General features: G+C 34.2%; 1 protein-coding gene across 1 annotated transcript in view; it reads left to right on the top strand.

The window, feature by feature from the left end:
• The window catches only part of LOC117182630 (neprilysin-1-like), a 132,926-nt gene that overhangs the window by 27,539 nt on the left and 83,228 nt on the right, over positions 1–22,159 (top strand). The window contains exon 2 of the mRNA XM_033375733.1: positions 7,017–7,212. Coding sequence (XP_033231624.1) covers positions 7,017–7,212 — 196 coding nt within the window. The remainder of the gene's footprint in view (positions 1–7,016; positions 7,213–22,159) is intronic.

Raw genomic sequence — 22,159 nt, 5'->3', positions numbered from 1 at the left:
TGTTCCACACAAAAAAGAGGATGAAGGTATTTTTATATTTTTAAGAAAAAAAGCATTAAAGAGGGTAAATACCCCTAAACTATTTTTATACAAAAAAATCAATAAAATAATTAAGAAACATACATCGTCTATAGACAAAAGTATACGTCCAGGTCAAAGTTACAATATTTTGAATTCTAGAAAGAACATCAAAGATGTATACTTACATCGAAGTTTGAACAATAATGATATTCATCAAAAAAGTGTTTAAAACATAATGATTTCTTACGCCACAAAAAACGGATTACAGCGATATTTGTACAACCTCGTATTTCACAATGTGTTTTAGAAGAATCAACGAAGCTAAAGTCCACCGAATTTTTGAATTTACCTACTTTTCCTGCAATATATCCGCCTTTGTACCATGAATATTTAAAAAGATTAGTATGTCTTGGCGGCATTAACTGATTATGACCATAGACTAAAGCTTAATAATATTATTCCTGATATGTACATCAAAATAACAGAATGGTAAAGTGACGCAAATAATTTCTCCAAACTCTAAACACAAATACATAGTCTAAAGGTTGAATTTTTCCAGTTTTTCCTCTTGGAGCAGTATTAAAATTTAGATTTAAAATCATCTTCTTTTTTCACACGATAAGATCTATCATAAATTGTAAAATTATTCCAACATGAACGACATAAAAGAATCAATATTCATTGTCAGCTATTCTATTATTGCACATTCTGTGATAAATTTTATCCTGTGAAAAAAGGTGATGCATTTACAACATATCGCATACTTTAAAATTAAAAAAACTTTGAGAATAATGCGCACAATATTTAATTATAAAGGTTAATAATGTGAAAGAATTTAGGAATAGTTACCCTCTTCGATGCTCTTTTTATCTTAAAAATACATAAACACCTTCATCCTCTTTTTTGTGCGCAATAGATGTTTTCTTCTAATTTTTTGCTCGTGTTTAGACTTATTTTGAAATTCTATACATAATTAGGAGGAAAGGGAAAAGGGAGGGTTGCCCCGCGTAATTTTTTTATTCATTTTGGATGGACTCTATTTCACTTCGTTCGTAATAAAACTTGCTTCCAATTGTTTTCGTGTATGAAAAGTATATATTAATATAGACACAAAGTAAAAAGTGATTAGCGATAGCTACCCCCGGAATTAAAAAAATTTTTTGTGTCAAAACCCATTTTTTTGTCTCAAGTGAAGAAATATATGCTTCTAAATTTTTCTCTTACGAATTTAAAAATTTTCAACACATTTAAAATATGTAGGGGTGGTTCACTCCCGAGTAATTTTCGTATTTATGTTGGATGGACTCTATTTTATTTCCTTCGTTATAAAACTAATTTCCCAATTTTTTGTGCATGGACAGTATACATGTATTATTCATCTTGCATCATGAGGGAACTTTTCCAGTAAGTTTGATCGAAATCAATTTGGTTTTTATACAAAACACTATACAATCGGCACTTGAGACCATGGAGACATGGAGGGGGAAGGCACCACCCACTGTCTTTTCCTGACAGAGTCGTAACTCGACCCCAAATATATCTGAGGGACTGTTTGACCCCCTTAAAGTGTTTTTCCGCAGATAAAAAAAAACTTGTCGCTTAGTTTTTCGATCACTACTACATATACCAGGGAGAATAAAATAGGCGAGGGCCACCTGGAGTACCTTCCTTAAAAGTACAATAAAATATTAATTTTTACATTCTCTTCAGAGAAGGTATTAGATTTTTGAAAAATTGTACCCCCCCCCCCCCCCCCCCCCCAATGTTTCTCAAATTGCCACGTTTTGAGCCCCCCTGAATCCGAAAAACAGGTTTTTACGAATGTGTCTGTTTGTGTGTCTGTCTGTCTGTGAGAACGATAAGTTTTGAAAGAATTAATCTATTAGATTATCCTTTGGTACACTCTTTTAGTGTCCTAAACCAAAGGTCAAATTCATTAGCCAGTCATTTTTTATAAAAATTGAAAGTCAGCGAATTTTGAATATTTTGAGACTACTTTTTTTTAATTTCTCTGTACGGATATTTATAGTATTCAAAAGGACGAACAATTGATCTTGATGACTCTTTTTTCATGAAACCAAAAGTTGCCGGATTGACAGAATTTACAAACTTCCAAAAAACACAAAAATGAGGATTTCAAGCCCAATAACGCATGATATGAAAAGAAGTCAAGGAAACACCGCCATTTACCTTTTTGCCTAGCGTAGAAAACTCAATTGTCGACCTGCTCCGCAGGCATCTCGCGTCGAATTTTGATTATCCGTATGATGAAAAATTGCACGACATTAAAATTCTCTTAAAAAGTCACAATTACAAATACAATTACTCAATTATTCGTACAAGCCAGAGATCTCGCACATTTCATAAGCGAAGAGATTTTACAAGAAAAATATTTTTTCAGGTCTCCTATCGGAAATCGCACTTCATTACCATTAGACAAAATATTACAATTTTCTGATGGTTAATGGTGAACAATTGATTGGATTTCGATAACATCAACTTGAGGATTGATTTTTTACTTGCTTATAAAATTAAACATTATATGTGACTGTACCAAAAATGTACACTTGTGAGTGATTACCTTGTTATTAGAAGTAAACAATAGATCAGTATTATCAGTATTATCAGTATTGCCTGTTTATTAGAGCACTAACGCAAAATCAATTCTCCAGTGGACCGTATCAAAATCTAATCCATTGTCCACCATCAATCGTCCACAATCCTTTCCCGCAAATGCTGCAGTATGCGTGGTTCGCTGCTAAACTATCAGATGATCGTAAATTTTCACTTACTCATATCAATTTTAAGGTATTGGTTTCATGTAAAACATGTTCCGTGGATATCATTAAATGTCGACGTTTAGAAGCCTTCTGAGTCAGAAAAAATCGTTTTTACCTCGGTGTCTGTCGTTGTCGCCGTTGTTCTCGTTGTCCGTATATTGGATAACTTTGGAAAGATTATTCAGATTAGATTGTGCTTAGGGACACTTTTTTAGAGTTTAAACAGAAAGGATGAGTTTGTTAGCCAAGATACAAAAAAAATAATCAAACGAATGTTGTTCACCCACAAAAGGTTTACCAATTTGTTATTCATCATTTTTTTTATAGCACGCGTAGTTTTCGTTTTAATCGTAAAAAATTAAACAAAAATATAATTCTTAGACAAACGACACAAACTATGAAACTTCAATAGATCAATAGGATGCGTATTTTTTTTAATCAACAAAAATAGCCTTAAAAATAAACAAATTAAGTCATTGGAAGAACGAAACAAAGTTCAATGAAATGTTAATTAACATAATTGTTTTTTATTATATTACAGTTGTCGATGCTTCGCCTCTAATTTAAAAAGGTATGTGCACAAATGTGGATGAAGTACAAAGACCGAGCGCGTAGCGCGAGGTTAATACAGATTATACATAGTTATTATACATAGCATGTACAGATTAATACAGATATTGTAAGATTTGTTGTTTAACATGTTCCTACGAGAATTACCACTCTGGCTTCTGTGACTGATTGTATTTGTATTTGTAAATGTTCAAGGAAATTAGAAAATAAATCGAACAGAATTCAACTGTTTACGTACCCGACCAAATCAAACCTATTTCTATTTTACTACGCTACTACAATTGTAAACAATAATTTCGAACCGCACTTGATAAAAACTAATAGGCTGGTTACTCGACCCTTTTCGGAAAATACAGACACAATTGTCACTTTCACTTTCATGGTCCTAATTCGGAAATAGTATTGCGAAGAACCTTTCAACATATTTCGATAAAACTTATTTCTTGATTCGCAATTAAATCTTAAATTAACACAAGATGGAGTTTTATTCGCAACATTCGAAATTCAATTTTTTTGTTTGAAAAAGGCGACATTCATGCTGTAATTGAAAGATGAAACTATTAAAAAAATTTTTTAAATCAACGGTTTTCTTAAAAAATAGAATTTTCTAAGAAGGATGGCAAATTGAAACAAAATTAAATTTTCATTTTTAAATTGGTTTTTTCCATAATTTGGATCCAGTTTATTTAAAAATTCAATAATTTATCGGAACTAACAATCAAAGGAATTGAACCTGCAGCCTCAAAAATACAAACAGAGAAACTTTAATATTTTCAAAACAATATTCCTCGAAGTCGATCTGTTATCTGAAAAAAAGGTTTCGGCATATTGAAAGTGGGGTTAGATTGCAGAATAGGGGCGTCACCTCTATTTTGGCAGAAAAAATTTTATTTGGCAACAAACTATTAGAATCATTGATTAAACGATAAATAAATCGATTTGATGGGGTAAAAATTAAACATAATTGTTACTTTTGCTACTATGATGTCTCAGATATGGGTCTATCACGATATATCGTAATGATCATATTCGACGAGAAGTTGGAAATGGGTAGTGATTTTACCAACATTATTCTTTTGACTAGTCATAGGGATGTGTTTCCGCCCCCACGAAACGTTGGAAAAGGGTAGAAGTTTTGACAAAATTATTTTAGTGGCTTTTTTCTGGCCGTTTGGATGTTTAAAAGCACCTGAACGGGTAAGTTTAATATGATCATTTCGATATCGTGACATACCCATATTTAAGATATCGTAGTAACAAAAGTAACTATAATTTTAAACTTCTTTCTGATCAAATCGCTTCATTTATCGTTCAATTAAAGATTCTAATAGTTTGTTGAAGAAAAATACTGTTTTTCCAGCCAAAAAAGAGATGACGCCCCTATTCTGCAATTGCACCGAAAGTGGTAATTTTAATGAACCTGCAATATTAGCTAGTTTAATAAGTAATATTTGCATAATTTATATTTACAGAGCATTTTAAAATGTCGGATGTAGGTTGCAAATTCATTTAGGACCAATTAAATGCAATTCTGAAGATTGACGTTTAACTGTGAGCTCGATTTTTTTACATCTTTGAGACATGTTCAACTAACATAAGCTTAATTTAACCTAAAAAATGATATAATTACATTAAATTACATTAAATAATTATATAATGACTAGTCCTTTTGGAAAATAGCTAAAAGACATATTGTAGGATTTTTCAAAAGCTATAATTTCTTTTTGAGACTTTTTTTCGAAATGATTACATACTTGTATCTCTTTTTTAGGCGAACAACTTTTGTCTATCAATTTTGTTTCGTACCTTTTGTCGTTTTTTCACCAATTTTTTTCATTTTCACTTTAAATGTCATTTTTATCATTAAAACATAAATTACGTGCCCCATCAAAAAGTGATTCATAACAAATTTGTAGCTCTTTTTGAGGTTAAATATTTTTGTTAAATCATTTTTTTCGGAACTTGTGTCTTTTTCTACAAACTTTTTATTTTTATTTTTTAATTTTCAGTGCTATTTTTGGCGAATAAAAGAAGAACTATGCAACCTATCAATAAGTGATCATTGACAAATTTGTAGATCTTTTGGGATCACAATTTTTTTTTATTCATCTTTTTTCGTATCTTGCATAGCTTGACTACAAAATGGAATTTTTAATTATTTTTTGTGACATCAAAATTTAAATTTTCGATTTTTCAAGACAATTCAAAAAGTTGTTATGATCATCTTGTAGGGCTTTAAAAAAAATGTATTTCTTTTCTTGACTTTTTTCATATCGTGCTTTGCTTGGCTTTAAATTATGATTTTCAATTAATTTTTTTAATTTGATAAATACTATAACTCTGAAAATGGCCTTTTTATCAAAAAAAATTATTATAATAAATTGCTTGGATTTCTGAGTACCATACATAACCATATATAGAATTTTTAAATATAAACAAAATGTTCCCAACAATTTTGAAAATGCTCTAACTTTTTGAATTTTTATTTAAAATGGCAGCTTAACGAACTTCTCCTTCCTTTTGGTGCCTAAAAAAGTGTACCAAAGATCGATTTGATCAGACGCCATCGTAAAAAAAATGATTTTCGGCTTCTGGTGGTCTCAAAACGTGAAGATTCGTTGGAAAACGGTGGTGACAGAATTCAGACAATTCTATTACTTTTTCAATCATAAATTATAAGAATGTAATAAGATTTCCACGTGCCTAATCAATTAGCGTTAATAAAAAGCGAATTCGTTTTACAACTGTCTACTTTTAGGAACCACTCTCTTAAAATGAACCAGAGAAATCTCACTGATTGAAGCAGCCAGAAGTATGTCACTGACAGTCAGTGGAATTTCACTGGCTCACTCAGTGGCATTCCATAACTGGCTTAATCAGTGAGGTTCACGAGTTATACCACACTCTCGCTTTTAGTCCAGTGTCGGGGGTTGCCTTCAAATAGTCTTATATTGTTTTCGGGGGATCGAAACGTAAACAGTGAGGGCCGCCTACTCGTTTCCAATTGGAATATATATATATATATATATAAAGTCGCAACCGCTCTCGCCTTGCTACCCTGGGAAACTACTGGAGCCAGCAGTTCTAGGAAGGCCGAGAACGGGGTGACTGAAAGTGAGAGTTCGGTGTGCTCAGTACCAGTCGTCATATTGTCGTACACATTGTCGTCCGTCAGCTAGTAAGATATGACACTTATCATTCATCAGTTTTGTGGTAACCCTTGCAAAATTATCTTTTGAAAACTGCGCTTTACTCTCACAACAATAAATGAGCGCTGGTTTTCCATATGATTGATATAATATATTGCGCGTAACTGTGGAAAGGCCCATTAATACGTCAACATCATTCTAACATCCCCTATTCTAACATAAACACTAGTACACAATAAAGTGTTTTCACTCAAGGAAAGCAAAGACCCGTTCAGCGACACGCGCGTACCAGACGAATGGAGGTTGATTTCCTGGCCGCATGAAGCGCTATATCACTGGTTGCATATGCCATTTGGTGTTACTGGTATATTCAGTAACACTGTTTTAGTTGAGTCACTAGTTAAAATTTCACTGGTTCTGTTTAAGAGAGCACTTAATTGATTTTCTACTGAATACTTCAATACTAATAATTTACGATTTTTTTTCATTTTTAAAGGTGAAACATGGTCCTCAGGGAGCAACAACTACTATCCTACATCGGCCTGGTATTTCTAGAGGATCATCAATCACAAGACATAGGGGACCAATTCATAGGCAACAATTTATTACCGTTCTAGCGATTATTCTACTTGTAATCGCTGCACTAACTCTTTTCCTTGTTATTGTAATACGCGAATGCAACCAGGAAGCACGTAAGTTTTTTTTAGATAATGCTTTATTCCTTTTTGTTGTGTACTGTAAACAAATTATTCACTAAACATTTGCAAAAATTGTGTTGTCGACGTTTAGAAGCCTTCTAAGTCAGAAAAAATCGTTTTTACCTCGGTGTCTGTCGTTGTTGAATTGTTACAACAAAATCATTAAAGTTTGGAAATAATTTAAGAGTCGGTGCTAGACGGGTAATATACAGCCACAAGTGTACGGCTCTAAAGCTCAAAAGGTTCTTTATATTAAGGGCTTCTAATAAAAGTTCCTTTTTCCTTTCTTATTTACGCCTATAATTTTCTGGGAGAAAGGGAGGAGATTTTCAAGGAAGCAATTAAAACTTATATCCGTATACATAGGTTATTTTTATTTATTTGCTTAAGCAAGCAGTAATACGTATAAAACGTATAAAACAGTTTCTTTTTAGTTTTTATCTACATCTTTCAATAATTTTTTCTATTCTGACAAAAACAGAGACTGCTAAATAATGAATTCTTACACTTTCTGACCGTAAAGAGGTTCTTCTACTTAAACTGTAAATCCCATTCGTAGACTCCTCGTTAGTCACCTGTTCTACTGCCCGTTACCAACTTTCGTTTTTTTTACTTTTCCGCTAATCCAAGTAAAGCTGTTCATAAATAAGCCCAATTGACAAATATACAATTACCAAATTATGCATTTTTTTAAAATAATACAACAAAATGAATTTTAAAATATGAAGAAAGCATATTGTGAGCAATAATTATTTTTTAATGCAATAAAGATTTTTTTATAAGAAGTTAGAATAGAACTTAAATTTCCCAAAACCTTTTACTAACCGGCACTAATACAAGTTTGCATAATATATGAAGAGCTTTGAGACATTCTAGTACAAATCCTCATAAAGGGATTTGCTCCATCTAGTATTTTTTTTCACATGACTTTTCAGAGTGAAATTTTTTTCCCAAATTCTGCAATAAAAATTTTAAAACGGCAGTTTGAATCTCCATTATATTACTACCGGGTGAAAGGAGATTCAAGAATATTAATTCAAACCCAAAATATATTAAAATTACTTCTTGCATTTGTTTTAATAAGTAAATATTCAATTTTTAATCAATGATCAGATCTACCACATCATTGGGAAAATAAGACCAATTTAATACCATTTCATTTATTTAAAAGTGCGCTAAAAGCCTAATTTTAATGATATGTCATAAAAAATTAATACATGCCTTAAAATTATTAACGAAAATTGTTCTTTACAAGAATGATATATTTTTTATTGAAAACGAACGAAATATTTTTGCACAAAAATTATTTCAGGAATAAAATTAGCTTCTGAGGAATCGAAATGAGTAGAAATTGCAGTTTAATTTAAGATTTATGTGTACGGGGAGTGCAAATTTAAACTTACCAGCCATCCAACATAACGCCGTATTGAAGCTTGATAAAAGTTGTCACGTATTTTAAAACACTTTCTCATCAAATTCAAGAAACAAATTTTTAAACTAAATCTTATGTATTTTATAGGACTATTTGAAATGTGAAGATCTATATATAGGATCCCATCCTACAGTAGATCTGCTTTTCAAAACAATAAAGCGGTAAATAAATGAGGGAGTTGGCATCGCGATTCGCATTTGTTTCCAATATATGTAGATAAATGGAAAGCCATTGCGAATCAGGTGACAAAACCCACATGCAGATCCCGCTTTCTTATTTATAAAAGCAGAGATAATGAATCATGAAAAAATTGATCCAATTTTGGTGTCAATTTATAATTTACCTTATGTAAGGTGATGGGAAGTATTAGTGCTCATAAAGAGGCTCAATTATTTTCTCTAAAATTGCACTCTTGGAAATTGTTTCTTTTCAAGACACAATTACCTATCATTTTTGGTAGATTTAAAAAGAAACATTTAGAGATACTCCAATTCAGGTTTTCGAAAAATTCCGTTATTCATGTACGTCTCATGTACGCTTAAGAATTCAATAAACTACAAGTTGCCATAATTTTCTCAAAACTCCTTCAGGTGTTGAAAACATTTTTTCATATCTTTCTTAAACGACAATAACAAATAATTTTGTTTGTGGATTATTCATCGTGTCTCATGAGATTTAGTGGAAAATTTATTTTAGTCTGTTTCAATTCTTCATGACAAATTTGTTTGGGTAACTAAACGAGGCTCTGCTCTAGATTGTCAATGTCTTTTTGTTAAAAACGTAGGTCTTATGTATCATTCAACCATTGGCTTATAAGAATTTCGTGTAATTGCTCTAATTCTAATATATAGTAGTTGTTGTAAATTTTACATTCTGAAACCGTTTTGTGGGGTTCAGATACTGAAATCATTTTTAAAGAATTTCCGCATGTAATGTCTAGTTCTAGAGGTATTGCCGAGATAATTATATAATATATATCACGTGTTAGTCTGGGATTAAGGAGAGTATACTTTGTTAATTTTCTCGGGGACAGGGACAACTCGCGCATTCTTCTCAGTGGGATTTCTTTTTTTCTTTTAATATTTCGTCCTGGATGCTAGTATTGTGTTTAATTGGTGTACCCAAGATTTCAGTACCTAGTGGTTCATCGCCGTTTGTTAACTCTATTCCTTCCAGGACGTGTTGTAAAATATCGATGTTGTGGGTTGGGAATAGTTTAGATAAACAGTCTGTTACTTTATTCTCTTTTCCTTTAACGAATTCAATTTCGTACTTACATTCCTTTAGCCGTAATTGCCATCGTAATAGTCGTGGGCCAGAGTATTTTACACTTGGTAACTACGAGGGTTATTCCCAAAAGTAAGTTTCGATATTTTATAAATTGACGGAAAAGGTCGAGGAGGAAAAAATTGGAAGGGGATATTTTCTTTTGTATCTCAGGGCTACAATAAATTTTCATCGGATCGTCATCAACTGTTTTATCTTATCAGGGCGAATAAGTGTGCATGACGAAGCGGTTATTGGGTGGCCTTCCGCCTCCCGTTGGGATGACGGTGTTGCTGCAGTTCATGCGCTTTTGTATGAAGATGCTTGGTAGATCCTGAGTGATATTGTTAAAAAACTTCATCCAAGTCTCCAATTGACCAGATTCTCGGTTTATTGAAGAATTTCTGGTGATTTGAACTGCTTCAAAGTGTGTGCAAGGTCGGTACTGCGCCTCTTGACAGACGAACACAAACATATCAGGTTGGAAGCTGCACATACATTTTTGGAGATTTCACCTTACTCCCCAGGCATTGATTAAGGTGATTTTTTCTTTTTCCCGCGCATCAAAACTCATCTGGGTGGAGGAAAGTTCCGAACGAACGCCGAACTTGACGAATAAGTCAACCGCTACCTAACGAAAATGAGTATATATTTTTTTAATTTGGATTTATTTTCTATTTTTCCCAGCCTGTCGGAACTTACTTTTGGGACGACCCTCGTAAATACCCGAGTAAAAATTCTTCAACTTGGTCTCGAGTTGAATGGCCCCTAAACAAGACATGCTAAAGTCGAAAAGTTCGACTTCAGGATATCTCATTTTTGATGTGGAACCAGACTTCAGTGTTTGTCTTGGAGACAATTTTCTATGCCTTGAAGATATATATTTATGCCTTGAGATTTTAACTGCCATAAAAGCTAATCTTTGTTAATGATCAAGCAGTTTCGTATATTTTGACACAATGTATTCATGGAATCTATTTATTTAGGGATTTTTATTCGTATTAAGAGATCCTTATAGAAAATAACAATTTTAATTTGTTGTAAGTAAATTTTTCAGGGTTATACTCTTTCAGACCCACAGATTTTGAATTTTTACATAAATAATAACTACTTTAATCATTACAAATTTTGCATTCATAATTTTGAATCATTCGCAACTAATAATCGACTCATTTCTGAGTCCAAAAAGGTTCGTCCTGAGACAAGCTTACGCTGATTTGAAATTACCATGCTAACATATTAAAAGTAAGATATTATCTTATGTCTTGTCTCAGTTTTGAGACGCAGGCAGTCATCGATATCTTGGAGATGAACTCAAGACATGACGAAGTCGAACACAAGTTAAAGCATTTTTACTCGGGGAGTGCTTTCTCGTCAGTTTGGATGTTCAACTTGTTTTCTAGCAGGAATTGACGTAATCTTTCCATTGCCCATATTATGACTAAGAGTTATTTTTCTAAAGTACTGTAACTCTTTTGCTTTATTAAGGGTTCTCCTAATAAATAAGCTAATGTGTCCGGCCTGGAATAACACTGCATCGAACTCTAGTTCCATGCTCGGTGGTTAGAGTGCATATTTCTTTAAAATCGTGGAACCTTAGTACTGGTGCTGTTGTCAGTGCATTTTTTAGTGTTTCAAATTCTTCTTCACACTTTGCAGTTCAAAAGAAATTGTTTCCTTTTGAGTTAGCCTGGTGACACGTCTAGCTACAAAGGAAAAGTTCTTTATAAACTCCCTGTAATAGCCAACTAATACTACGAATGACTTTATGTCTTTAAGTATTGTCAGCTGATTGAATTTCTTTATTTCTTGTTTTAATAGGATTTGGCTTTACTTCTTTTGCGGTCATGAGGTGGCTTAGGCATTATAGTTTTGAGCGTAGGTACACGCATTTAAATGGTTCAAATTTTAATCTAATTTTTTCTCCAAGACTGCCACTAAATGTTTGTTATGCTCTTCTAATGTTTGTTCCGAATATTATAATATCGTGAATGTAAACGAAACGTTCTTTTTCAATTAGTCCTCTAAAAGCATTGTCCATTATACGCTGTAATGTAGCGGGTATGTTTTATAGACCAAATTGCATCCTATCATCTTCGAAATATTTTGTATAGTAGAGAATTACATGTATTTCTTGCACACTTCCTTCAGGGAGATTTGGTGGAATCCTGCACTAAGGTAGATGATATCGTCTATTACCAGGAGGAAGTACGTGTCCAGGGCAGTGTCTTTATTAATTTGTCAATAATCTACTACCATTCTGAGCGTCCCAGTCGGCACAAAGTTCAGCGACGTCTTTACGATATCGTTACGACATCTTTACGACAACTTTACGACATCATATGTCCATGTCGTTAAGGTATCTTTACGATATCGTAAATAAGTCGTATGATCTGATGATGTCTTTACGATATCGCAAAGACACCGAAACGACATGGACACAGGATGTCGTAAAGATGTCGTAAAGATGTTGTAACGATGCTGTAAAGACGTCGCCAAATGTTTTGCCCACTGGGGTTCCACCTTCTTCAGGGACTGTCCATAGTGAGGAGGTGAAATGTGGTTGGGGCTCTCTTATTAAACGCTTTTTTAGCAATTCACTTTTTCCGTTAAGTGAATACTCCTTGTATTTCTCGGTTTTTTATGCGACATTAGATTTTTTTATTTAGATTTGTACAGAGTAGTGGGTGTGTTAGGTTCAGATTATTTTGAAGTTTTTCCTTTCTCTTGTAGTAATTATAACGGTTATCATGCCCTTTTTGTGTAAGATCTACGTCTTGTGATCCTATAAATGTGATACAACTGAATATAATTTCCCCTCGTAGTTTGATTGATTTTTGGGAATAGCTGTAAGATTGTAATAATGAAACTCTTATTATCCCATCTTCTAATAATGAGAAGTCTTACTCTACTATATGAAATAATTGTTTTTCCAAAGTACTGCAGATAAGACTGACTTCTGTTGTTTCATGATCGCCTCGCATTTATAATTTCTTATCGAACTTCAAGGTTTCTTGTTCGGGCTGTAAATGGTTTATCTTAATTATATTGATTGATGCTCCGCTATGTACTAATAATTTTTGGATAGTTTAGCCTGCTCATTAGTCCTGGCGCTTTACCTTGTATAGACAACTTATAATGGTGGGGATAGGTCAAAGTCCAACTGGTAAAACACGGAAAGAAATTTAAAACAGCTGTTGCGTTCGTTGTAGTAGGGCAACACAGCCACGATTTCAACCCGACAGCAGCGTTATTTTTCGTGCAGCGGTGGCCTTAAAATGTGGTACAACGTTGCTTCCTCTGATATGGGAACACTGATGTCCTAAACGAGAGAACGTAAACGTGCTACAGTAGTCGATTTGACTTCTACATTTCTATGCTCGGAATTGAAATTAGAGACCATATAAAAATCTGAAGTTTGCACAACATTCGATTCTTCCTATATAATCATTATAGTTATTTATATAAGTAAATTTCCGCGAGGCCGTGCACGTGTATCAACCGCGTCTTCAGAAAAGAACGCAACCGTCTTACTGAATTATGGGTCTGCTGCTCTCTCGAAAGTTTGGCAAGCCCTTCGCCCCGCTCGCGGAGAAAAAAGAAGGCGGAATTAGTATTGCTGAGCCATCCGAACTTAACATGAGTTACACTAAGCCAACACTGCTGTGGAACACTACAGTTTTAGCAGGACTTTTCTGCTACGTTAACAGACGCTTCCCCATGCCATCCCAGTAAACAATTTTTACCCCAGATAGCGGTCGTAGAACCATTTAACTTTCACCCAAACTCGTAAAGGGGATTAACAATTAAATAATATAATAATAAATATATTATAAATGATCAAATATAATATATTAATAATTAAACTGATGTAATTTGATAGTAATTAAAAATAATGTTGTGGTGAACGAATAAATAATAATACATTTTAAAGTTTTAACATTAGTTCTTATTTTTACTGTTCCCATGACTGGGAACAGAAGAAAGTTTCTATCAATATCTATAATTTCTAATCTAACTACATATAACTATACAAATATTTCTAATATAAGTATAACTATATTTCTAAGTCTCAAAAAAATCTCCACATCAAAAATGATTGCTTAATGTAGTGAAGGCCTTTTCCGGCTTTTTTATATTTTTTATTTAAATACTGCCGACATGTTTCGTCTTGCTTTCGAGTCTTTTTAAGGTGAGTTATTATATTTAATTAAAGGCAATTAGAAAGAACATTTTTTCCTTTTCGTTGTAAATTGTATAGTTGTCAAGATTATAAAATTTGAGCACCATAACCTTAAAGTTTAGCATTAAAAAAGTGTTTGTCTCGTAGGAGATCAATCCTAGAGAATTATTATATAAGCTACAATTTTTATTTCTAAGATTTTAACACTTTTATTATGAGATTTAGCTTATATAATAATTCACTGGGATTTATCTCCTACGAGACAAACATATTTTTAATGCTAAACTTGAAGTTTACGGTGCTCTAATTGTAAAATCTTGGCAACTATACAATTTAACGAAGAAGAAAAAATGTTCTTTCTAATTTCCTTTAATTAAATATCAGAACTCGCTGTGAAAAAGACTCGGATCTGAGTCCAAACATGTCGGCAGTGCGGGCACGGCCAGCGCCGTGACCCCAACTTTAGCATTCTTAAGTACTGCGCTTGTCCTAGCTGTGCGTAAGAGGAACACGCCGCGACTTATTATTGCGATTGAGCAGCAATTCTCAAACTTCTTTTACACTTTCTGTTGAGCGGCAAGGCTGCCACCCTCAATTTTTTTCACAATACTAAAACCCAAGAGAGACACTGGACGCCGGTCCTTCGTGCTCGGTTGCTTGCTTTGCTGGCCTTTTCGTTGTTAGAGAATTAGAGCCGGTTAAGGAAAATTGAAATTTATATAAATATTAATCAATAAAATTTTAATAAATTCCATTAGATTAATTAGATTATGGCATAAATGTTAAAAAAAAGGTAGAAGAAAATCAAATAACAACTACAAGAGTTATCGTACTTTGGTTACATTCACAAGATTTTTAAATATTTCATTTATTAGTTTGGATATTAACCGATTTTCAAGAACTTTGTCGTCATTTTCTTAAGATTATATCACGATATCATTCAGCTAATTAAAGTTTAAATGAGCTAAGTCTTTATTGTTTCAGTTATTGCAATTTCATAACAATGAAAAGGTCATTCGTGGTAGGTATACGAAAGTATCCCTCTGCTGACAGAGGGAAGCCTTCCTCGGTGCCTGCCCAGCTGCCCACACGGGGTGGCTTCCCCCAACCAGCGGCACTAGTTTGGGAAACGCTGCAAATTGGTGAAATATTGTTTCATAGTAGGGTGTAATAAATACAGATTTGTGCACCCAGGCACAAGGTTTTTTCGGATTCCAAGAGGCATAATAGATAAAAATCAAAAGTTTGGATAAGTGTGGATAAATATTTTGCGTCGTCGGCCTTTAAGTGAAAGTCAGTTAGAAAATGCCCGGATTTGCAAAGAACATTTTATAAGTGTTAAGTAAGAAATCCATGCGTATAGAGTGTGAGGTTATGTTTACGAGATTGTCTTTACCATAACCGCAACAGAAGAATTATCTGTGATTTATATTTATTACAATCGTTTCTAATTTTATTGTATCATACAGGTTCTCCGGCTTAAAAATCCTTTTCATTAATTCAAGATTCATAATTATATTTAAAAATCTATTTCCTAGGTCAACAAAACATGTATTTTATTTAAAAATTTTTTTTTGTAAAAATTTAATATCTCATTGTACATATAACTTTTTCACTTTGGGTTCAAAGTGTATCTCTTTTTGGTTGAAAATTCGTGTATTTCGTTGAAAAAGTTGTCTTTTTTGTAGAAAATAAATTTTCTTGGCCCAGGAAAATAAAAAGTTTGTTAGCAGAAGGTAGAGATTTTTTAAATTGGTATTTTTTGCTTTTTTGTATCAAGAAAAATCTTGACTTTTCGCAGAGTTTTTTGAGACGTACATTTTCGGTATTTTTCATGGAAAAAATATTGTTTTATAGATTCGTGTAAAAATACCACTTATTCACATTAAACTGGGAACGAAAAATTCAATGTTAAAACATTTTAATAATATCACTTGAACTTTTTAATCCTGCGAGCAGATCGCTTTTGAAATAGGCTGCTCCTAATCTCAAAATTTTAGTAAACTGACATCACATTTTACGTCAGCAATGGAACTTGATAACTTAGACTGAAATGAATACAACACTTCACACGAATATTCCTTGGTGTTAATGTTGAAACTCATAGAATGTAATAAGTTATAAATAAAAATATTAACTTAAGACTGAAAATGCTACATTATTACACTATCTCAGTCAGAAGCAGAAAAGTATCACTTGTTTTACAGAGTGTAACAATTGTCAGATTGAATAAAATATGACACTATATCCACTATTGTCACCGAGGGCACTGAGCTTAAATTTTTACTAAAATCTATATCTCTAAGAGAATATAAATCAATGTTTCGATTTTTTTCAATTTTTGGATATATCGGGTCTCGAATCTCCCAAAAATTCTCCTAAATATTCACTCAGCATTTCGAAAAAAAAGAAAACAATTTTTTTAAACTACGGCAATACACGTAAACTAGAGGGGCATCAGGAGGCTGTTATTCCCCTGAGGGCCGCTCGGAGTGCGTGACGTCACAAGTAAGAATGCTCTATTGTAACGGGTATTTCGCGCCGCACCGTGTTCCTCTTAAAGCCTGGTCTACAATCGCCGCAAATAGCTCGTTTCGGCGCCCCAAGACTCGGCAGTGCGGTGCGGCATCGAAACGCAAGGTATAGCCGTCTACAGTGACGGCTAGTGGCGCTGTTGCGGCAGGCAATCAGAGCTTACTATCAAATGAACTGTTTTCTCGTCGTGCGTTGACAGTAAAATATTTTTCACCTCTACAAAGGATTCCTCTGACCCGCAATTTGCTCTTTTGTAGTTTTTTTTATATTAATTTTAAATGCTTTTAAATGTTTCTTACACAATACACCGAACCAACAAAAAAAAAAGTACAGACAAATGCAAAACAAAATCTCTCGAACTCAGTGTTGACGATGCCACAAACGTGTGGTTGTACGAGGTTATGTGATGAAACGCTCTGATTGGTCCTCTGACATTCGACACGAGATCAGGCGAGACGGTTGCGGCGCGAAAAGTTGAGTTGAACCAACATTTCTCTCTCGGTAACTTGCCGCGCAGCGCTTGCTTGCGGTGCCGCAACGGGCTGCTTTCGACAATTGTAGACCAGACTTAAGCGTCCTAACGCAAGCGCAATATGTCTAACATGGGAGACGGATATTAGACCATCGACGTGGAATCCAGACTCAACAATTGAGTCTGCCTTCGATTCCACCGAGCGGAATCGATTCCATAAAGTCCCTTCTCGAGCGCAAGGAAACGATTCCTTCGAAGAATCGGAGTCGACTCCGGGATCCCTAGTATGAGTAGGATACTCGGGAAAAGTATTACGACAAAGCCATATCGTGTTTATACCATTGATCTGTATATCTGGATAATGGAAAAAGGTGGTGGGGGTGTCCCGAATTGAAGCCATCTTGCGTAGTGCCTTCTATACTATTCCTATATTATAGTAATGGCATTCGTACCATATATATATATATTGCCATGCAAGGTACCAAGCAAGATGGCTTGAATTTGTCCCGTTCCCTGCTTTGTAATGACATTGCAATCCCCTATCCAGCCATACAAATCAGTAGTTTATACATACTTAGCTGGAACGATATTGTTGCCGTGAGCGATGATTACATTGTCGTTTTTAATATTTTATTATTTTAAAAAGGCCACAACGATAGTTCAGAATTGCCCATTCCTGTGGTCGTAGAACCACCCCTATATTCACTTAATCAACCTATACAGCGTGGAGCTAGAATTGGCCAATAGTTGGAAAAAAATCTTTACTTTGATACGAACCGGCGGATGTTCTGCTGCCGTGTGTTGTTGCGTGTTTCAATTACTCTGCATTCTTTATAGTTTATATTTTGTTAAATCAATAACTTTGAAAAATTATACTCTTTTAAACTAAGCTTAACAATATTCCTTCCAAAATCGGCTGAAATTGAAAATGACTATATTTTTGTGGATTTTATAACTGGCGTATCAAATCATGCGTTTACTGCCTGACATTTCGGAATATCTGATGAGGTACGTGCAGCTCTAATGATACTTTCTACAGCCGCGCTGAAACTGCAGTGTTCGTGTATGCTGTAGTAGCGGTAATCTGCTGACTGGGCGCTTCATGCTATAATGGCTGGACTTTTGGACCACAGCGGCCGGAATTTTTTCTCCGGGCTGTGGAATGACAGCGTTCTCAAAATAAGAGAGTACACATCTCGAAACTAGGGCATGCTGACGCTCACGCGATTAGCTCAGCAGTGGTACGAATAAGTACCTGAGTTGTCCGAAATTTCATTCCGTGATAGTTGTGCCGACATACTAAAAACAAAAGATCAAGTTCCGACTCAAGATATTTATTTAAATAGGTTTCTTTCAAAACCTTCTCTTTTATTAAAAAGATGTATGAAAAGACTATTTAAGATTGTAGAGTTTTATCTTCTTTTACGCCTGGGCGAAACCCATCTACAGTCGAACTTCGATAACTCGAATCACCAAGGGAAGCAGAAAAACTTCGAGTTATCGGAAATTCAAGTTATCGGAGAATTATTTCTAGAAGAAAATACATGTAGAACATACACTGGGTTCACTAGGTATAGCATTAGAAAAGAGCAGAATCTTAGGAAAGGCCTATAAATATGCGTCAGGATTTCTAACTATGGAAAAAGTGCATGTTTTATAGTAAGCTTGTTCCTCGTTAGAAAAATTTGTTGGCCCGGAAAAGGGCCGATTATAAAAAATGTAATAATCAGGATCGAAAAGCACTCTTTGAGTGCAACCTCAAAAGCTCAAGCTTTGCTTGATGAAATTGCTTAATAAAATTGAGTTATTTTGAGGTCCCGGCAGCTGGAATTACAACATTGTTATATTGATGTGGGCACTATGGCCACAATTTAGTGCTTATTCAGTGCTAATTTATGCTGCAGAAAAAAAGTTTTGTGCCCGGTAATTATGGCCAAAATCATGTAGTATTGCTAGCTTCAGCTGAAACCACAACTCCGGTATGCGAATCTCGGAAACTGTTAGTGGTATCAAATTCTCCTTTGCGGTGGAATTTAGTGCTAATTATATGCTCTCGATTCTTGCTATTCAAAAAATCGGGGCACTTTTTTTACCAAAAACGTGTAGTATTGCTAGCTTCAGGTGACTCTGGTATGCGAAAATCGGAAACTATTAGTGGTATCAAATTCTCCTTTGCGGAGAAATTTAGTGCTAATTAAATTCTCTGGATTCTTGCTATTCAAAAAATCCGGGCACTTTTTTTTACCAAAAACGTGTAGTAATGCTAGCTTCAGGTGAATCTGGTCTGCGAAACTCCGAAACTATTAGTGGTATCAAGATCTGCTTTGCGCAGGAATTTAGTGCTAATTAAGTGATGATATATTCTGCAAAAACTAAATTTTTTGCTCGGTAAATTTGATCAAAAACATGTAGTAGTGCTGGCTTCAGGTAACACTGCTATGTGAAACTCGGACACTATTAGTGATGTCAAGATCTGCTTTGCGCTTGAACTTAGTGCTAATTAAATGCTTATATATTCTGCAAAAACTAAATTTTGTGCCCGATAACTTTAATCAAAAAGAAGTAGTAATGCTGACTTCAGGTGACTCTGCTATGTGGAACTCAGAAACTATTAATGATTTCAAGATCTGCTTTGCGCAGGAATTTAATGCTAATTAAGTGCTAATATATTCTGCAAAAACTAAATTTTCTGCTCGGTAAATTTGATCAAAAACATGTAGTTATGCTGACTTCAGGTGACTCTGCTATGTGGAACTCAGAAACTATTAATGATGTTAAGATCTACTTTGCGCAGGAATTTAGTTCCAATTAAGTTCTAATATATTCTTCAAAAACTAAATTTTGTGCCCGGTAATTTTTATCAAAAACATGTAGTAATACTGGCTTCAGGTGACCCTGCTATGTGAAACTCGGAAACGATCAGTGACATCAAAATCTGCTTTGCGCAGGAATTTAGTGCTAAACAAGTGCTAATATATTCTGCAAAAACCAAATTTTATGACCTGTAATTTTGATCAAAAACATGTAGTAGTGCTGGCTTCAGGTAACACTGCTATGTGAAACTCGGAAACTATTATTGATATGAAGATCTGCTTTGCGCAGGAATTTAGTGCTAATTAAGTGCTTATATATTCTGCAAAAACTAAATTTTTTGCTCAGTAAATTTGATCAAAAACATGTAGTAATGCTGACTTGAGGTGACTCTGTTATGTGAAACTCGGAAACTATCAGTGATATCAAGATCTGCTTTGCGCAGGAATTTAGTGCTAAACAAGTGCTAATTTATTCTGCAAAAACCAAATTTTATGCCCTGTAATTTTGATCAAAAACATGTAGTAGTGCTGGCTTCTGGTAACACTGCTATGTGAAACTCGGAAACTATTATTGATATCAAGATCTGCTTTGCGCAGGAATTTAGTGATAATTAAGTACTAACATATTCTGCAAAAACTAAATTTTGTGCTTGGTAAATTTGATCAAAAACATGTAGTTATGCTGACTTCAGGTGACCCTGCTATGTGAAACTCGGAAACTATCAGTGATATCAAGATCTGATTTGCGCAGGAATTTAGTGCTAAACAAGTGCTAATTTATTCTGCAAAAACCAAATTTTATGCCCTGTAATTTTGATCAAAAACATGTAGTAGTGCTGGCTTCTGGTAACACTGCTATGTGAAACTCGGAAACTATTATTGATATCAAGATCTGCTTTGCGCAGGAATTTAGTGATAATTAAGTACTAATATATTCTGCAAAAACTAAATTTTGTGCTTGGTAAATTTGATCAAAAACATGTAGTTATGCTGACTTCAGGTGACCCTGCTGTGTGAAACTCGGAAACTATCAGTGATATCAAGATCTGCTTTGCGCAGGAATTTAGTGCTAAACAAGTGCTAATTTATTCTGCAAAAACCAAATTTTATGCCCTGTAATTTTGATTAAAAACATGTAGTAGTGCTGGCTTCAGGTAAAACTGCTATGTGAAACTCGGAAACTATTATTGATATCAAGATCTGCTTTGCACAGGAATTTAGTGCTAATTAAGTGCTAATATATTCTGCAAAAACTAAATTTTTTGCTCGGTAAATTTGATCAAAAACATGTAGTTATGCTGACTTCAGGTGACTCTGCTATGTGAAACTCGGAAACTATTAGTGATGTCAGGATCTGCTTTGCGCAGGAATTTAGTGCTAATTAAGTGCGAATATATTCTGCAAAAACTAAATGTTGTACCCGGTAATTGTGATCAAAAACATGTAGTAATGCTGAGTTCAGGTGACTCTGCTATGTAAAACTCGGAAACTATTAGTGATGTCATGATCTGATTTGTGCAGGAATTTAGTGCTAATTAAGTGCTAATTTATTCTGCAAAAACTAAACTTTTTGCCCGCTAATTTTGATCAAATACACGTTTTTATAAAAAAGAAGCCCGGATTTTTTGCATAGCACAAATCCAGAGCATTTAATTAGCAGTAAATTCCTGCGCAAAGCAGTTCTTGATATCACTAATTGTTTCTGAGTTTCAAATAGCAGAGTCACCTGAAGTCAGTACTACTCCATGTTTTTCATCAAAATTAGCGGGCACAAAATTTCGTTTTTGCAGAATATATTAGCACTCAATTAGCAGTAAATTCCTGTGCAAAGCAGTTCTTGATATCACTAATAGTTTCCGAGTTTCAAATAGCAGAGTCACCTGAAGTAAGCATTACTACATGTTTTTGGTTAAAAAAAAAGTGCCCGGATTTTTTGCATAGCACAATTCTAGAGCATTTAATTAGCACTAAATTCCTGCGCAAAGAAGATCTTGATATAACCAATAGTTTTGGAGTTTCGCTTAGCAGAGTCACTGGAAGTCAGCCTTACTACATGTTTTTGGTCAAAATTACCGGACACAGAATTTAGTTTTTGCAAAATATATTAGCACTCGAGTGGAAGCTTCTAATGTGTCCCTTAAGGGTTTACATTTTTCTTACACCTTCTCTATTCCTTTACACACCCTCCACACACTTACTTGGTGGTGGAAGGGGAACCTACAGTTTAAGGTGGGTTCCGA

This window comes from Belonocnema kinseyi, chromosome 2 (genome assembly GCF_010883055.1).
Source record: "Belonocnema kinseyi isolate 2016_QV_RU_SX_M_011 chromosome 2, B_treatae_v1, whole genome shotgun sequence".
NCBI classification, from domain to species: domain Eukaryota; kingdom Metazoa; phylum Arthropoda; class Insecta; order Hymenoptera; family Cynipidae; genus Belonocnema; species Belonocnema kinseyi.
Note: the sequence above shows the minus strand (reverse complement) of the source record. Positions and strands in the feature narration are given on the sequence as shown.